Below are 12933 nucleotides of genomic sequence, written 5' to 3'. Positions count from 1 at the left end.
AATGGCATCACCACCAAACAAAAAAACAAAACTAGCTCAGGCATGAAACACCACCGAATTCCCTGGAGATGTAAAGGTCACCCCAGGGAACATTTGTCCAGAACACATCCACTGAGCTCTGAAATAATGATTCTCCATGTTTTTCCTCATACCTTCTATCAAATGACTGTCACAGATATTAATACACACAACACCCTTGTGAGGTAGGCTAGTATCATAGACTGAGGTAGAAAGTAAGCAATTTGTTCAAGGTTGCATAGCAAACCACAGACAAAAGTCAAGAACAGAACCCAAGAGGACTATCTCTTTGTTATCTTATTTCATTCCTAGAAAATTCTGTTTTCTTTATGAAATCATAAATTACATTTTCCAAAGACAAACAATAAAAAAGCATATCCAATGTACTTGCACCCAGAGAGGTTGAAGGAGGCTGTTACAAAATGCTCAAATCAAACTTACCTCACCAATGCATCTGGTTTGCTTAGCTGGTTATTAGGAATACAATTTTCCATTAAGTCCTTATGTGCACTTGGGCTTTTGCTTGGACATTTCTGTTTTTTCTCATTTTTAGTAGATGATGAAGGGATGCTCCCATTAGTTGCACTGTGACTGCGAGGCGAGGAGTTCACAACTCCACTAACATTTTTGTAATTTTTGGATGAGGCAGTGCATGAGTCCTCTTTTAAGAGGTTTTCTGTACTTCCTACAAGATCATTATTTAATCGTTTACTATTGATATGGTTTTCCATATATTCAATTTCCTGTATTTTGGAGTCTACAGGTTGCAAAATATTATTATTTATTCCAAGGTTGTGTTTCTTAGCATCCTTGTCCTTCTCTTTTCCCTTTTCTCTATATTCTAGCTCTGGCAATGTTGCAGATACTTTTTTATTGGTTGGAATGCCTCCATTGTGCTGCAAAAGTATTGAGGAATCCATCTCAGATAATCCTTTGGCTGTAATACCAAAATAAAAAAATAGTTCATTAGAATCAATCAACATTATGACACACAGAAAGATATGCAGGTGACAATCGTTATTAGAGTCTATTTAGCAAAACAAAACAGAACAACAAAAAAAAAACAGAATAGAAGCCATGTGACGTTTTCAGATTTTTTTCCCTTTACAGACAGCAAAGAGTAACCTTGATGTTTAATAATAAATAATAATTCTACCTTCATAGAGCACTGACTACTAGATTGATGTAGTTCCTAGTAAGAAACTAATTAGAGAACACATAATTCATTTCTACTGTCATATTAACGACTGCCAAAAGTTTAATTTCTGTCTCCTCTAAATTCACAATACTTACATCAAAACAAAACGGACTAGAGAAGCTCTTCATCAGCGGCTTTTTTTTTATTGCAGGTGATAATAGCAAATATTAAGTAATAAGTACAGTTTACCTTCCTCTGCCTCCCTCTCTTGCCTTTGTAGCATCTGCTGTTCTGGGGGCAGAGCTTGCTGGAGAAGCTGCATATAGAACTCATTCTCTTTCTGAACTTCTTTTTGTTTTCTTAAACGCATTTTGTAGCTGACATAGCTTTTAAAGCCAAAGCCCAAAGTCACAACGGGGTAGCCAATACTAGGAAAAAAGCAACTTTATTATTCAAAATGTAATCATAATAGCGAATAAACAAAAAAGCTGTGAATACATATAGATTACAACTTTTCATAGGAAACAATATATTAAACTTTTTTGCTGTACTACAATAAAGCCATATTTTAAAGTGTAGAGATGACATTACCAAGATAAAATTATGGTTTGTTACAGACAGCAATTAACTGTAGCATAGATTAAAAGGTTATAACAATGTAGCTGCACTATGTATAGCAAAGACAGCTCTCAGACAAGTACAAATTATGCATCTTTCAAGGAGATAGCCAACTACAACAGAAGTTCCTAAGTTCCCCTAAAGGGACATTTAATATATATTAAGCTGAGAGTTGCATAATAAACATCCAACCAGAAGAGTGAAAGGAGAAACTGGTTCTTAGTCCCATCCCTTCACACTTGAAATTATGAACATACACCACTCTGTAAAGCAGAGACAAAGGAATGGTTTTGCAAAAGACTGCCTCTGCAACAGGCCCTGTAATACCTTCTCACTGCAACACAGGCTGAGAAACAAGAGCCGACAAAGGTTCTGGAACACACAGCTCTGGGGCTATTGCACTTCTGGTGGGGACCAAGTCTGTGAGCTAGAGCACCCTTCCAGCACCCAGCCCTGGCACAGCTAGAAGGATCCCTGGAGGTACAGCCTCAATAACCACTTGGTGCTGCTGAGGATGACCGCAATTAAGACACCTTTTGTGGGCAGCAAATAGCTTTTGAGAATTCCTGGTTTAGAAGACTGACCTTGAAGACAGAAGCAAACAACTTCTAATCTCTAATTTACTTCTCCCACTTATCTTACTGACAGGTAAGATATGAAAAAAATCCTCACTTTCAGCCAGGCTCTGCTGTTCCATTTGTTTACAAGGATGACAGAAGGGTGGCAGAACTTTGGAATTATTTATACCAGCTTCACCATGTCGAATTAAATATTCTTATTTGCTGCAGTTTTCACAAGCTACACAGAATGCCAACAAATCATGCTAGTTTACATATTAACAGGGATACAAGGATTGAACAACCATCCCTGCATATAAATACATACATCTCTGGCAAATATTTTAACAAAGCACCATGAATTTGCATTTTGAACACTGAAGGTATCCTAGATCAGGGCAAAACTCAGATGCAGATAACTATATTAACTATTGGAGTCTTCTCACTCTTTGCTCAGTATTAGCATTGTACAAATTGCATTTCTAAGTATGCTTCCAGAATGCAGGAATCATTTGCACATGCATCTGGTATTATCTCTGGGAACACTTTTTATGTAATACTGGGTAAAGTCAGCTGTAGCTACAATTTTAAAACACTGATGACAACCCAAAATTTTTGCATCCAGCTCAGCAACAGAAAGACCTTTTTTCACAGTTCCTAAACTGCTTTTGTAGCCTGATGTAGAATTAACTTAGTGCTTAAGGGACTTGTTGTGCAATGCAGATAATATAAATTTTGAGAAGCCCTGAATATCAATTTCTCTGGTGAAATAAAGGTTAACAAAAAAAAAAAAAAAAGAGAAAAAATACAACTTACCAGTGTGCTGCAAATGGACGACAAAGATCTACATGGAAGTTTTTTAAATCTTTAAATCTAATTGCCGCTTCAATATAAACGAAAAGTATCCACAGTGATACTGTTGGTAAACACACACCCCTCTCTATTGAGAGGAGGGGGGGGGGAGAAGAGCAACACCTTAGTAACATTACAAGCAGCAGATATTTCAAAGTTATTTTTAAAAGATTCCAAAAGTCAAGGAAAATTTTCAGACATATATAAATAGAATTGTAAGAGTTTGTTTTTTTTTGCATAATAAAATATCTAAGATGTCTTTATTAAAAAAAAAAAAAAAAACTCTAAATTTTTGTCTCCTTATCTTGCTTTATTACTTTTACAAGTCACCAGTGAAAAATAACAGATGTACAGCTAATGAAATAGATTGGCACAACACTGTATACAGACAAGAAACACAAATGGAAGATTCTGCAGAAGATGAGGTAATGTTACAGCTTATGATCTTTGAGTCAGAAGTGGTATGCTTGGACTACTTTTGCACTCCAAGTTAGGTATAGCTTAGTACCAGCAGTGAGCAAGTCAGCTGAGAAAACAGGAGCAAGGAAGCATGGTACTGGTTACTCCATAAACAGCAACGCAGACAACACTATCTGACTCAGACCTCTACATCACAGAGACACTGAGGATACTATTGATTTCTGGATTTCTCTCTAGCACTACTGGTAACAACATAAAACAGTAGCCAAAGCTAAGGTCATAGTCCTCTTGGCCAATAGAAACCACCGTTGCCTGTAATACAGCCACTATAAAATTCAACAATTCAATTCCATTTGCATGCCACAAGCTTTAGAAAAATAAATGAAGTCTTTGATTATGCACTGATATCAACGTACTTTGTACTTATTTGGAAACAAGTCTCAAATGCAAAACTAGGAGTATTTTTGTGAGGACCTCATGCTTTAGTCATTCTTGAATAGCTTTCTTCTACATAAGTTAGAAACCCATAGTAAAAACTCTCAGCTAAACAGGACTGTTTCAACTAGGTAAACCTACCACCTAAAGAGATCATAACTTCATTAAAAAAGAAGAGCAAATCTCCCTTAACTTAGATGAGCATTGAAAAAGATTAATTCCTAAGGTTGCAGCAAAATATTAAATGAGCTAAATAGCTAAATAGAGTTTGAACTGGCCCGCCAGGTTTTTCCCTTATGATTTCTAAACATCTGCTCTGAGAACAACTTCAGATAACATTTTAACATCTTAATATAACCCTAAAATTAACTCCAGGGTTGGTGGTTGTTGTTGTTGTTGTTTAAATAAAACTTACTTTATATTGGACAGCAACTGGTTCACAATCTCTCCCACTAGCTCCCATGCTGTCATTATTATAAACGACTAACTTGTCAAAAAGATAACTGCTTTCACCAATAAACTCAGAAATGATCCATGCTATCCTGCATTTTTTTTTTGATCAAGGAAAGACAGGTACTTAACTCATGACAAGTACTAACACTCATGTAAACTAAACCATCTTCCAAACCCAACTGCTGCACCAGAACTCCAGGATTTCTAAAAACAAACAACAACAACCCTAAGGATGAGGAAAAAAAAAGGCAGGGAAGAAAATTTCTCCAACCATTATCACAACTGCAGTAAGAGTTAACAAAATCAGTATTAGAAGCCTTTTTGATCTGAAGCTGAATCCGCATGGCACAAAGATTTGATAAAGAAAAATTGAAAATGTGGTAATATTCCAATCAAACAACATGTTAGTCAAATAAAGGAAAGAATATTATGTCATTTCACTTTTTTTTTTTTTTTGCATTTGATCAGTGTTTGTAGAGCTGCTGCAGAAGTGTTCTGAAGTCAAAAAAATATATTAATTTTTTATTGGTCTGGAATTCCTGCTTATATCCCTTCAACTCCATCAGTCAGTCGTTAAATGACTTCTACAAGATGCACACAGAGAAGTACCAATTGCAAATAAGCATACTAAAGATAATAACACCAACGAAATTACTATAACAAAAGAACATTAAAGCAAATGTGTGAACAAATAGGAGAGAGTTTCCACATGCTACTAAAGATTGTAAGATATATATTCAAATTAGTAAATTTTAGTTAAAGAATAGTGACCTACCTGTGTGCCAGACATACTGTACCCATACATACGTGCTGGCAGCAAAAAACAGCCATTGTATTGGTATGAAGAGCAGACATATTATATTTGATGTGAATGCTACACAGACAAAAAATACTGAAAAGGCCTAAAAGAAAGGAAGGGTAGGGGAGAAGAATAGTGTTTCAGTTTATTCCAGCAAACATCAGTTTATTTTTTAATGGTGACATCACAGTGATTTCAACATGGAAACACTAGTGTTGTTTATAATTGGGGATAAAGAAGTGGAGCAGTCTAGGTGATGAAAATACAGACTTATCCAATGAAAGGACAACATGTACAACTCGAGAATACTTGTTTCCTGCCTGCTCTTCCAACAAGTCTCCAAACAGCTGCATTTATTCCTTATTGCTTTGTTTGAAGACTATAATTTACAACTGTTCATGTAGTATTATCATTACTATAACCTACTGGCAAAATACTGGATTAAAAAAAAATAAAAAATAAAAATCAGCAGTGTCATTTACTCTCTGAAAGTAGTTAAGTGTTTAAAAAGACTTTTGTATTCTATTAAAGAAAATCTATTATACAGGGATCTCAATAAATTCACTGAGCTCAGAAATTCAGACAATATTTGCCTATAGCAAGTAGTTTGATAGCTATATATTTCATTTCCACTTGCCGCAGATTAAATAGGAAGTCTGAGAGAGACAAGACTTGAGCACAGATCATTTAGTCACTTGAAAATTCCTCTTCTTGTGAAAGTGATCAACAGTCCTAATAAGTTAGTTGTGTAACTTGGAATTTACCCTGAAACATCACAGTAATTCTTTGTTATACTTACCAAACCTTGGTATCTGAAGGAATCATAAACACTCCTGATGAAGAGCCAGAATGGCCACAGATACTCAAATCTGAACTCCAGGACAAAATCTGCTAGCAGTACCAATGCCCACACTACTAGGAACTTCAGATACAGAAAGGTGCTGTAAAGCAAAAGAAAAGTAATTTCAATCAGTGTTTCAATAGAATGACTAAAACAAATTAACTTTTTTAAAAATTAAACGTTCAGGAATAAAAACTGTAGGCAACTGCAAATACAGGTAAGAAAATTTCATTCAAAACTACTTTACAAAACAGGTAGTTTTGTTACATTAAAATTGAGCCCAGTCTAACAGAGTTATTTATATTTTTATTTTAGAAGAGCCATTATAGAAGGTTTGTTGCTCTTACAAGACATTCAGTGACAACCTCTCTTTAGCTTTAGACTGTATTTTTACAAAGAAATCTTACAATAAGTATGCTGTCACAGCTGAAACACTTCTCTTTCAGTTTGCAGTCTCTTGTACCTGGAGCTTAAAAGTTTCTGTATTCCCCTCATCAGACTACTCATTTTCCACATTTAACATAAACTGCAGTATCAACAAATCAAGATATAATTTAAACCTACAACTATAGCAGTTAGTGTGTTGGCACTGAATTGTCAAAGGGTTATATATGACAATACCCATCTTCAATAGATAGATCCATTTTAAAAAAATGGAGGCACGTGAGTCTTGACACTTTTTTTTTTTTTTAAAAAAAAAAGATATACTCCCTTATTCTTGGTCTGTGATTTTGAACCATTAATGATCCATCTTGGCTACAGAGCTCAAATTATTTTGAGATCATACAGGAGCCCAATCCGTTCTGCTACAAAGGAGCAAACAAAAACCCTTTTCCACCAAAGCCCAGCACCCAAAGACCTGGTATATTACTGCAGTTCATCAAAAAGCAACCTTCTTGCACTGCGTTGGCTCGTAACAAAGTTATTTTTGTTTTGTTTTTAATATATATATATACATATATTTAAAATTAAGGACAGCTTTTCCTTTTAGTAACTTATTTTTCCTTTGGTATCACACTTCCAACATAACCTATAGAACTTTGCCCTGGGACAGTTATTGATATGTTGCCAAGAGTTAGCACAAGGCTATGCCAGGTAGGGTCGGTCCATGAAGAGTGCAGAAATTTGACATGGTTTTTTTTTTTTGGAAGGAATTCAGAGCATCAGAGAAGATACACAATAGGGGACTTCCATGAAAAGTGTTCTCTACCTCCCATCAGGTCAGGTAGAACAACCTGCTCGATGCACTTAAGATAAGGCATCATCTCAAGATGATGAAGGAAAACACAGAAAGAAAAGCTATTATCACTTAAACTTATTTTTACTGGTCTTATTGCTAAACTGTTGCATGTATTTTTGCTCCGTGCATGATGTAGAGCTATTCTGAATGTCTCTCCTTAGGAAACTTTTAATAAGATCCAGTCCTCTCTGTATTTCACAAACCTTTCAAATCCTTCAAATGATAGTGCCGAAGTTTCAAACTCATACAACTGATTTTATTTTTGCAAGAAGTTGCAATTTATTTTTCATCTGCCAAAACCAAGGAAATGCTTGCAAATCGTCAAAGATTAACTGTGTGCCTGAAAAAGACATTTATCAACTGACCTGGCCTTACCTCTTTACCCAACAAAAAAAGCTTTTGCTTAGCTATTCTCACTTACTGTATGCCATCAGGCTGTCCCCCAAAGAGCCCAATTCCAAGGTTTTCACTGTGACTAGAGCCCCTGAGAAGAATTTCTGAGGTTGACCTAAGTATATGCTATAATAATACATAAATGCTCTCTGGTGTGCTTGCAAGTACACACTTTAGATTCGTACTAATTCCTAATGACAGTCTAGAGAAAATGCATTTTGGAAGTCTAGGAGACAATAAGTACATATTCCTATGCTTAACCGACCTCTGCCCCCCCCTTGTGAAGATGTTTTCTCCATTTATAGTGGAATCTGAAAAACAACGTATCTCCATATATCCAGTCCCAATCATGGGACTGGAACAAATACACAAACAAGATAAAATGCTTCCTGTGGCCTCCTCAATGGCAAGGAAATTAATGACATGCACACCTAGAAAAGTAAGACTCAGCTTTTTTCAGTGTTTACAGAACCAGTCCCAGCAATTTAGTCAAAAACTGCTCTTTTAGAGGAATGAAACTACAACAGAAGTATGTATGAAAGCAACAGCAAAAAAAAAAAAAACGTCCTGGTGGGCTGTGCTTGCACTCACTGCTGTCCTCTGCCCAGCCAACGCTCCAGGTCCAGCCGTGCGGCGGCTTAACTCCGCAGCACCGCACCCCTCAGCGCTGCACCGCGCCGCTCTCCCTCTCCACAATGGCGGAGAGGGCTGGAAGAAAGGCCCAGCTCGTGGGCTGATATAAGGCAGTTCAACAGGGCAAAAAAAGCAGCAGGAATGCATTAAATCACGCAGACGACAGGAGCTGGTAGCAACCCAGCCGCTGCCCGGGGAGGCTCCAAGCAGCGGCCGCACCCCCAGCGACCCCGTCCCGCTGCGCTCCTGGGGCCCGGCAGCACCCCGGCACCGGCAGCACCCCGGCACCGGCAGCACGGCTCTCCTCCCCGAGCCGCAGTGCAGCACCATACCAGCTCCTTGCTCCTTGGAGGAAAACAAACTGTCCCAGTCGGAAGCGGGACAGAGGCATCTCTAAAAAGCTGCTGCATTCACAGCACTTCAGAGAACACTTGGCCATGAAAGGTGGCAGGCATTTGGGTGCGCACTCACAGCTGTGCTCGTTTTGACCATGCTATTGAATCATATGTGTGCAACTCTGAGATGTGAGAATAAATATAAAGGCGTCTCATATAGGTAATCACTATTTTGTATGTTTAGCTGGAAAAGCAGCTGTGTAGGCACTTTTTCCTGGGTTCAAGTTACAGCTATTGTTTATTTTTCTGCCACTGAAATCTGTAGATACTATATTTTTCTTAGCAAAACAGAATTGTCAGAACTAATTCTTTTCAACTGTTAAGTGCCAATCCAAGCTAAAGCATGTGCTGAATAAGAGTTCTGTAAGACAACCGTTAAGGTACATTCAATTCAGATCAAATCTTAAGGCCACCCTGGCACTCCCCCTGTTTCAAAGTGGAATTGTAACAATTCAATACTTGTAATAAGGCTTGCCCAACAATACTAAAGATTCTGCTTCTCAGTCATCTGAAGGTCTCAAAAGCAATTAAGAGTTTCATGAGAATAAGACTAAGACACGTGAAAGTTTTTCCTTTTTTAAAAAAGCTTCACTTCTGTTGATCTCAACAACAAAGCCCACTCTTGTGCAATATATTCTATTTACTTGTTCAACTGCACAAGCCTGTGTGTAGACATACACATTGAAATATTTTAAAGGGACTGCACTCAGACTTGAGCGATTCCTGAAAACAGGGCATGCTGCTCCTCCCCGTCCATCTGGAGGACTGCATCCACATCAGACTGCAGCCCAGAACTCACCCCTAGCTTTAAAACTGGTACTGGTGGCAGGCTACAGGCATCAGTTCCCTGCTCCAAGCGGACCAGCTCCACGAACCGTGCTGAGCTTCTGCACTGCCAGTTATACCGCCAGGTTAAAACCAGCTCAGGTGTCTCTGCGGCACACTGGGGGCTGCAGATGGCAGTGACTCTTAGGAGGAGGAAGAAAGCAACAAAAATCTCGACTTCCCTTCTATCAAGGACTGGTGCACACCAAGACTTGCTGTTACTGACAAGCACACAGTTTAAAGGTTAATTTACAAGTGCTTAGTGAAAAGCCTCCCCCTCCGGAGAACACTTAAATTAGTGATAGCTCAAAAACGTCCAACAAGAATGTAACCCTAAAGAAAACCAGGTAACAGAGCTCTCATTTTGACAGGCAAATCACTCTTCTGCTCTTTTGCTTAATATGACAGACCCTTCAAATAAGATTGCATGAATAAAAGACGAACAATCTAGCCAGAGCCCTCTTCCCTTTCTCTGCTTTCTACTAGCCACTTCTACTTCATCTTTGCTCTTCAGTCTCCCGATTCCTTCCAGACACCGTTTCTCCCTTCTCTGCTTTTCTAATTGATATGTAGTCACTGTCCCCAGTGTGCCTCCCTTCCAACACAGTCATCCTACAACCCAGCCAGCAAGTACACCTTTGGAATCCAGCACCAGCCGTTTAGTGCCTGTGAACCTCAGATATCCATTGATCTTTCTGGGCACATCCACACATTTTTCCAATTTTTATAGCTGCTGTGTCAGTATCCTCACTTAGAGACAACATTCATTAGGTAGAGGTGCCTTCTAACCTCACAAGCCCTCACGCTACTAGAAAGGCTCAAACATATTCCATGATGCCAATTCTGGTTCTGAGTTTGTTCTCAATACAGGGGGAAGAAGGTTGCATGCCCAATTTGGTTGCAAAGAAATACCAAAAATCTGGGTGATTAATTTTCGGACACGTCAAAAAAGCTGATTTCAGTGATCTGTCTGAGACTTAAGGACAAGGCTTCCCCTATAAAACTAGCTAGCATATTGTATCTAATCTTGTAGGGTAATACAAGATGGGGCTAAGGGGGAAGGATGAATACATTCATGAGAAGAACAGGGTACTGACCTGGAAGGAGCAGTCATTACAGTACTGCAAATTCCATGAAAGGTCAATTCTCCCTCTTTGAATTTCCAAATTAACTATTTTTCCACCTTACATTTCCTCCATCCTCCCCACTCAAGTGCCAGATGGCATTTCCTCTTTATTTTTTCCCATTCTTGTTGTTCTTTCCACTCTTTACCACCCGTAGAATCAGATACTGTTCTTGCTGTAATGCAAAAGCATTAAAAAAAACAACAACAATGGAAATAAAAACAATTAGGTACCCCAAAAAACAATTAGGTACCCCAAATCCAAACTGATAGCAAATGAAGCCTCTGTTCTATCCCACTATTATCAGAAGCCCTGCCTAAACACACTGAAAAGTGAATCTCAGCTGAACTGATGGCATACTTCATTTTGTAGTCTGACTCACGATATAATTACAATGGAGTAGACTGCATCTTGAGACCAGCAGGACACTGAATGCAGAGGTAGACTCTGCAAAGGTGAAGTTTAACACGCATATGAAATTACCAAATGGTCAGCAACCACACTCACAGGGTTATCTATCCAATGCCAGCCAGAACATTTGGGATGCTTACTGAATATCCACCATAGGAAAGGTTCAAGACCACCTAAGGAACATGAATGTGCACAAGTTGATTGAACCTGATGAGATGCATCTGCTGCTCATGAGCGAACTGGTGGATGTAGTTGCTAAGCCACTGCCCGTCATATTTGAGAAGTTGTGGCAGTCCCGTGAAGTGACTGGAAAAGAGGAAACACCACCCCCATTTTGAAAAGGGAAAAAGAGAAGACCCAGGGAACTACAGGCCGGTCAGTCTCACCTCTGTCCTAGGCAAGATCATGGAGCAGATCCTCCTAGAAACAATCCTAAGGCACATGGAAAATAAGGATGTGACTGGTGACAACCAACATGGCCTCACTAAGGGCAGATCATGCCTGACAAAACTGGTGGCCTTCTGCAATGGGGTCACTGCACTGGTGGATAAGGGGAGAGCAACTGACATCATCTACCTGGACAGGGGTAATGGTTTTAAAATAAAAGATGGTAAGTTTAGATTAGATATAAGGAAGAAACTCTTCACTATGAGGGCAGCAAGGCCCTGTCCCAGGCTACCCAGAGAAGCTGTGGCTGCCCCACACCAGGCTGGAGGGGGCTTTGGGCAGCCTGGGCTGATGGGAGGTGTCCCTGCCCATGGCAGGGGTATTGGAACTAGATGGTCTTTAAGGTCCTTCCAACCCAAACCATTCTATAATTCTATGATGAATACCAGTGCAGATTTTCAAAGGAAAAAGCAGTATACATATGCTTGTGTTTACATACACACACAAGTATCATTAGTGGATAGAAAGGTAGTACAGAATGAGCATGGCATGTATGCAAGAGGGAAAATATGACTGCTGGAACGTGGTATGCATACTGGAAACTATTATGCAAAATACTTGCCAAGTAAATTTTCCAAAAGGAAAGAATCTCAGGAAGTCTCCCCAACTACTTATTCTGTATCTTGAACCAGTACAGAACACACGAATCACTGAACCATGGAAATGTAATTATTGGTAGACAAAACAGAAAACTCTTTTCAGTAATTCTGGAATCAAGTGTAATAGACTGGCTGAACCACAGGTATATATAATCAGCAATCAGTATTGTACTACTGAAACAAGAGAAGCTATTAGCCCACTATGGTAACTCAGCTGAAAACGCCAGTCCAGAACATAGGAAATAAAACAAGAGGACCTGCAGCGTGCATGGAATGAAAGTTACTGGCAGAAGGAAGCCATAACACGTGTACCATTAAGGTTTACACAATAGAATACATTTAAACGTTAGCTAACTTAAATTCAGTTCTCAAGTCTAAAGCCATAAAAGGTAGCACTGTTTGTTTGTTACAGACCTCAAGGGCAGTTTAGGAATATATATATATATATTTTTTTAAATAAGCTTTCTATATGAAGGGAAAAAAAAAAAAAAAGTGCCAGAATAAATGGATCTGGATAGGCTGGACCGATGGGCTGAGGCTAACCGTATGAAGTTCAACAAGGCCAAGTGCCGGGTCCTGCACCTGGGGCACAACAACCCCAAACAGCACTACAGGCTGGGAGATGTGTGGTTGGAAAGCTGCCTGGCAGAGAAGAACCTGGGAGTATTGGTTGACAGTCGGCTGAATATGAGCCAGCAGTGTGCTCAGGCGGCCAAGAAGGCCAGCAGCATCCTG

General features: G+C 39.0%; 1 protein-coding gene across 1 annotated transcript in view; it reads right to left on the bottom strand.

Annotated features, from left to right (window-relative positions):
• The window catches only part of MACO1 (macoilin 1), a 30032-nt gene that overhangs the window by 11772 nt on the left and 5327 nt on the right, over nt 1–12933 (bottom strand). Inside the window, exons 2-6 of the mRNA XM_035345371.1 lie at nt 6090–6231; nt 5267–5393; nt 3148–3271; nt 1406–1584; nt 460–955 (exon numbers count right to left, since the gene is read on the bottom strand). Of these exons, the coding sequence (XP_035201262.1) occupies nt 460–955; nt 1406–1584; nt 3148–3271; nt 5267–5393; nt 6090–6231 (1068 nt within the window). The remainder of the gene's footprint in view (nt 1–459; nt 956–1405; nt 1585–3147; nt 3272–5266; nt 5394–6089; nt 6232–12933) is intronic.

Source organism: Oxyura jamaicensis, chromosome 23, assembly GCF_011077185.1.
Source record: "Oxyura jamaicensis isolate SHBP4307 breed ruddy duck chromosome 23, BPBGC_Ojam_1.0, whole genome shotgun sequence".
Lineage (NCBI taxonomy): Eukaryota > Metazoa > Chordata > Aves > Anseriformes > Anatidae > Oxyura > Oxyura jamaicensis.
Note: the sequence above shows the minus strand (reverse complement) of the source record. Positions and strands in the feature narration are given on the sequence as shown.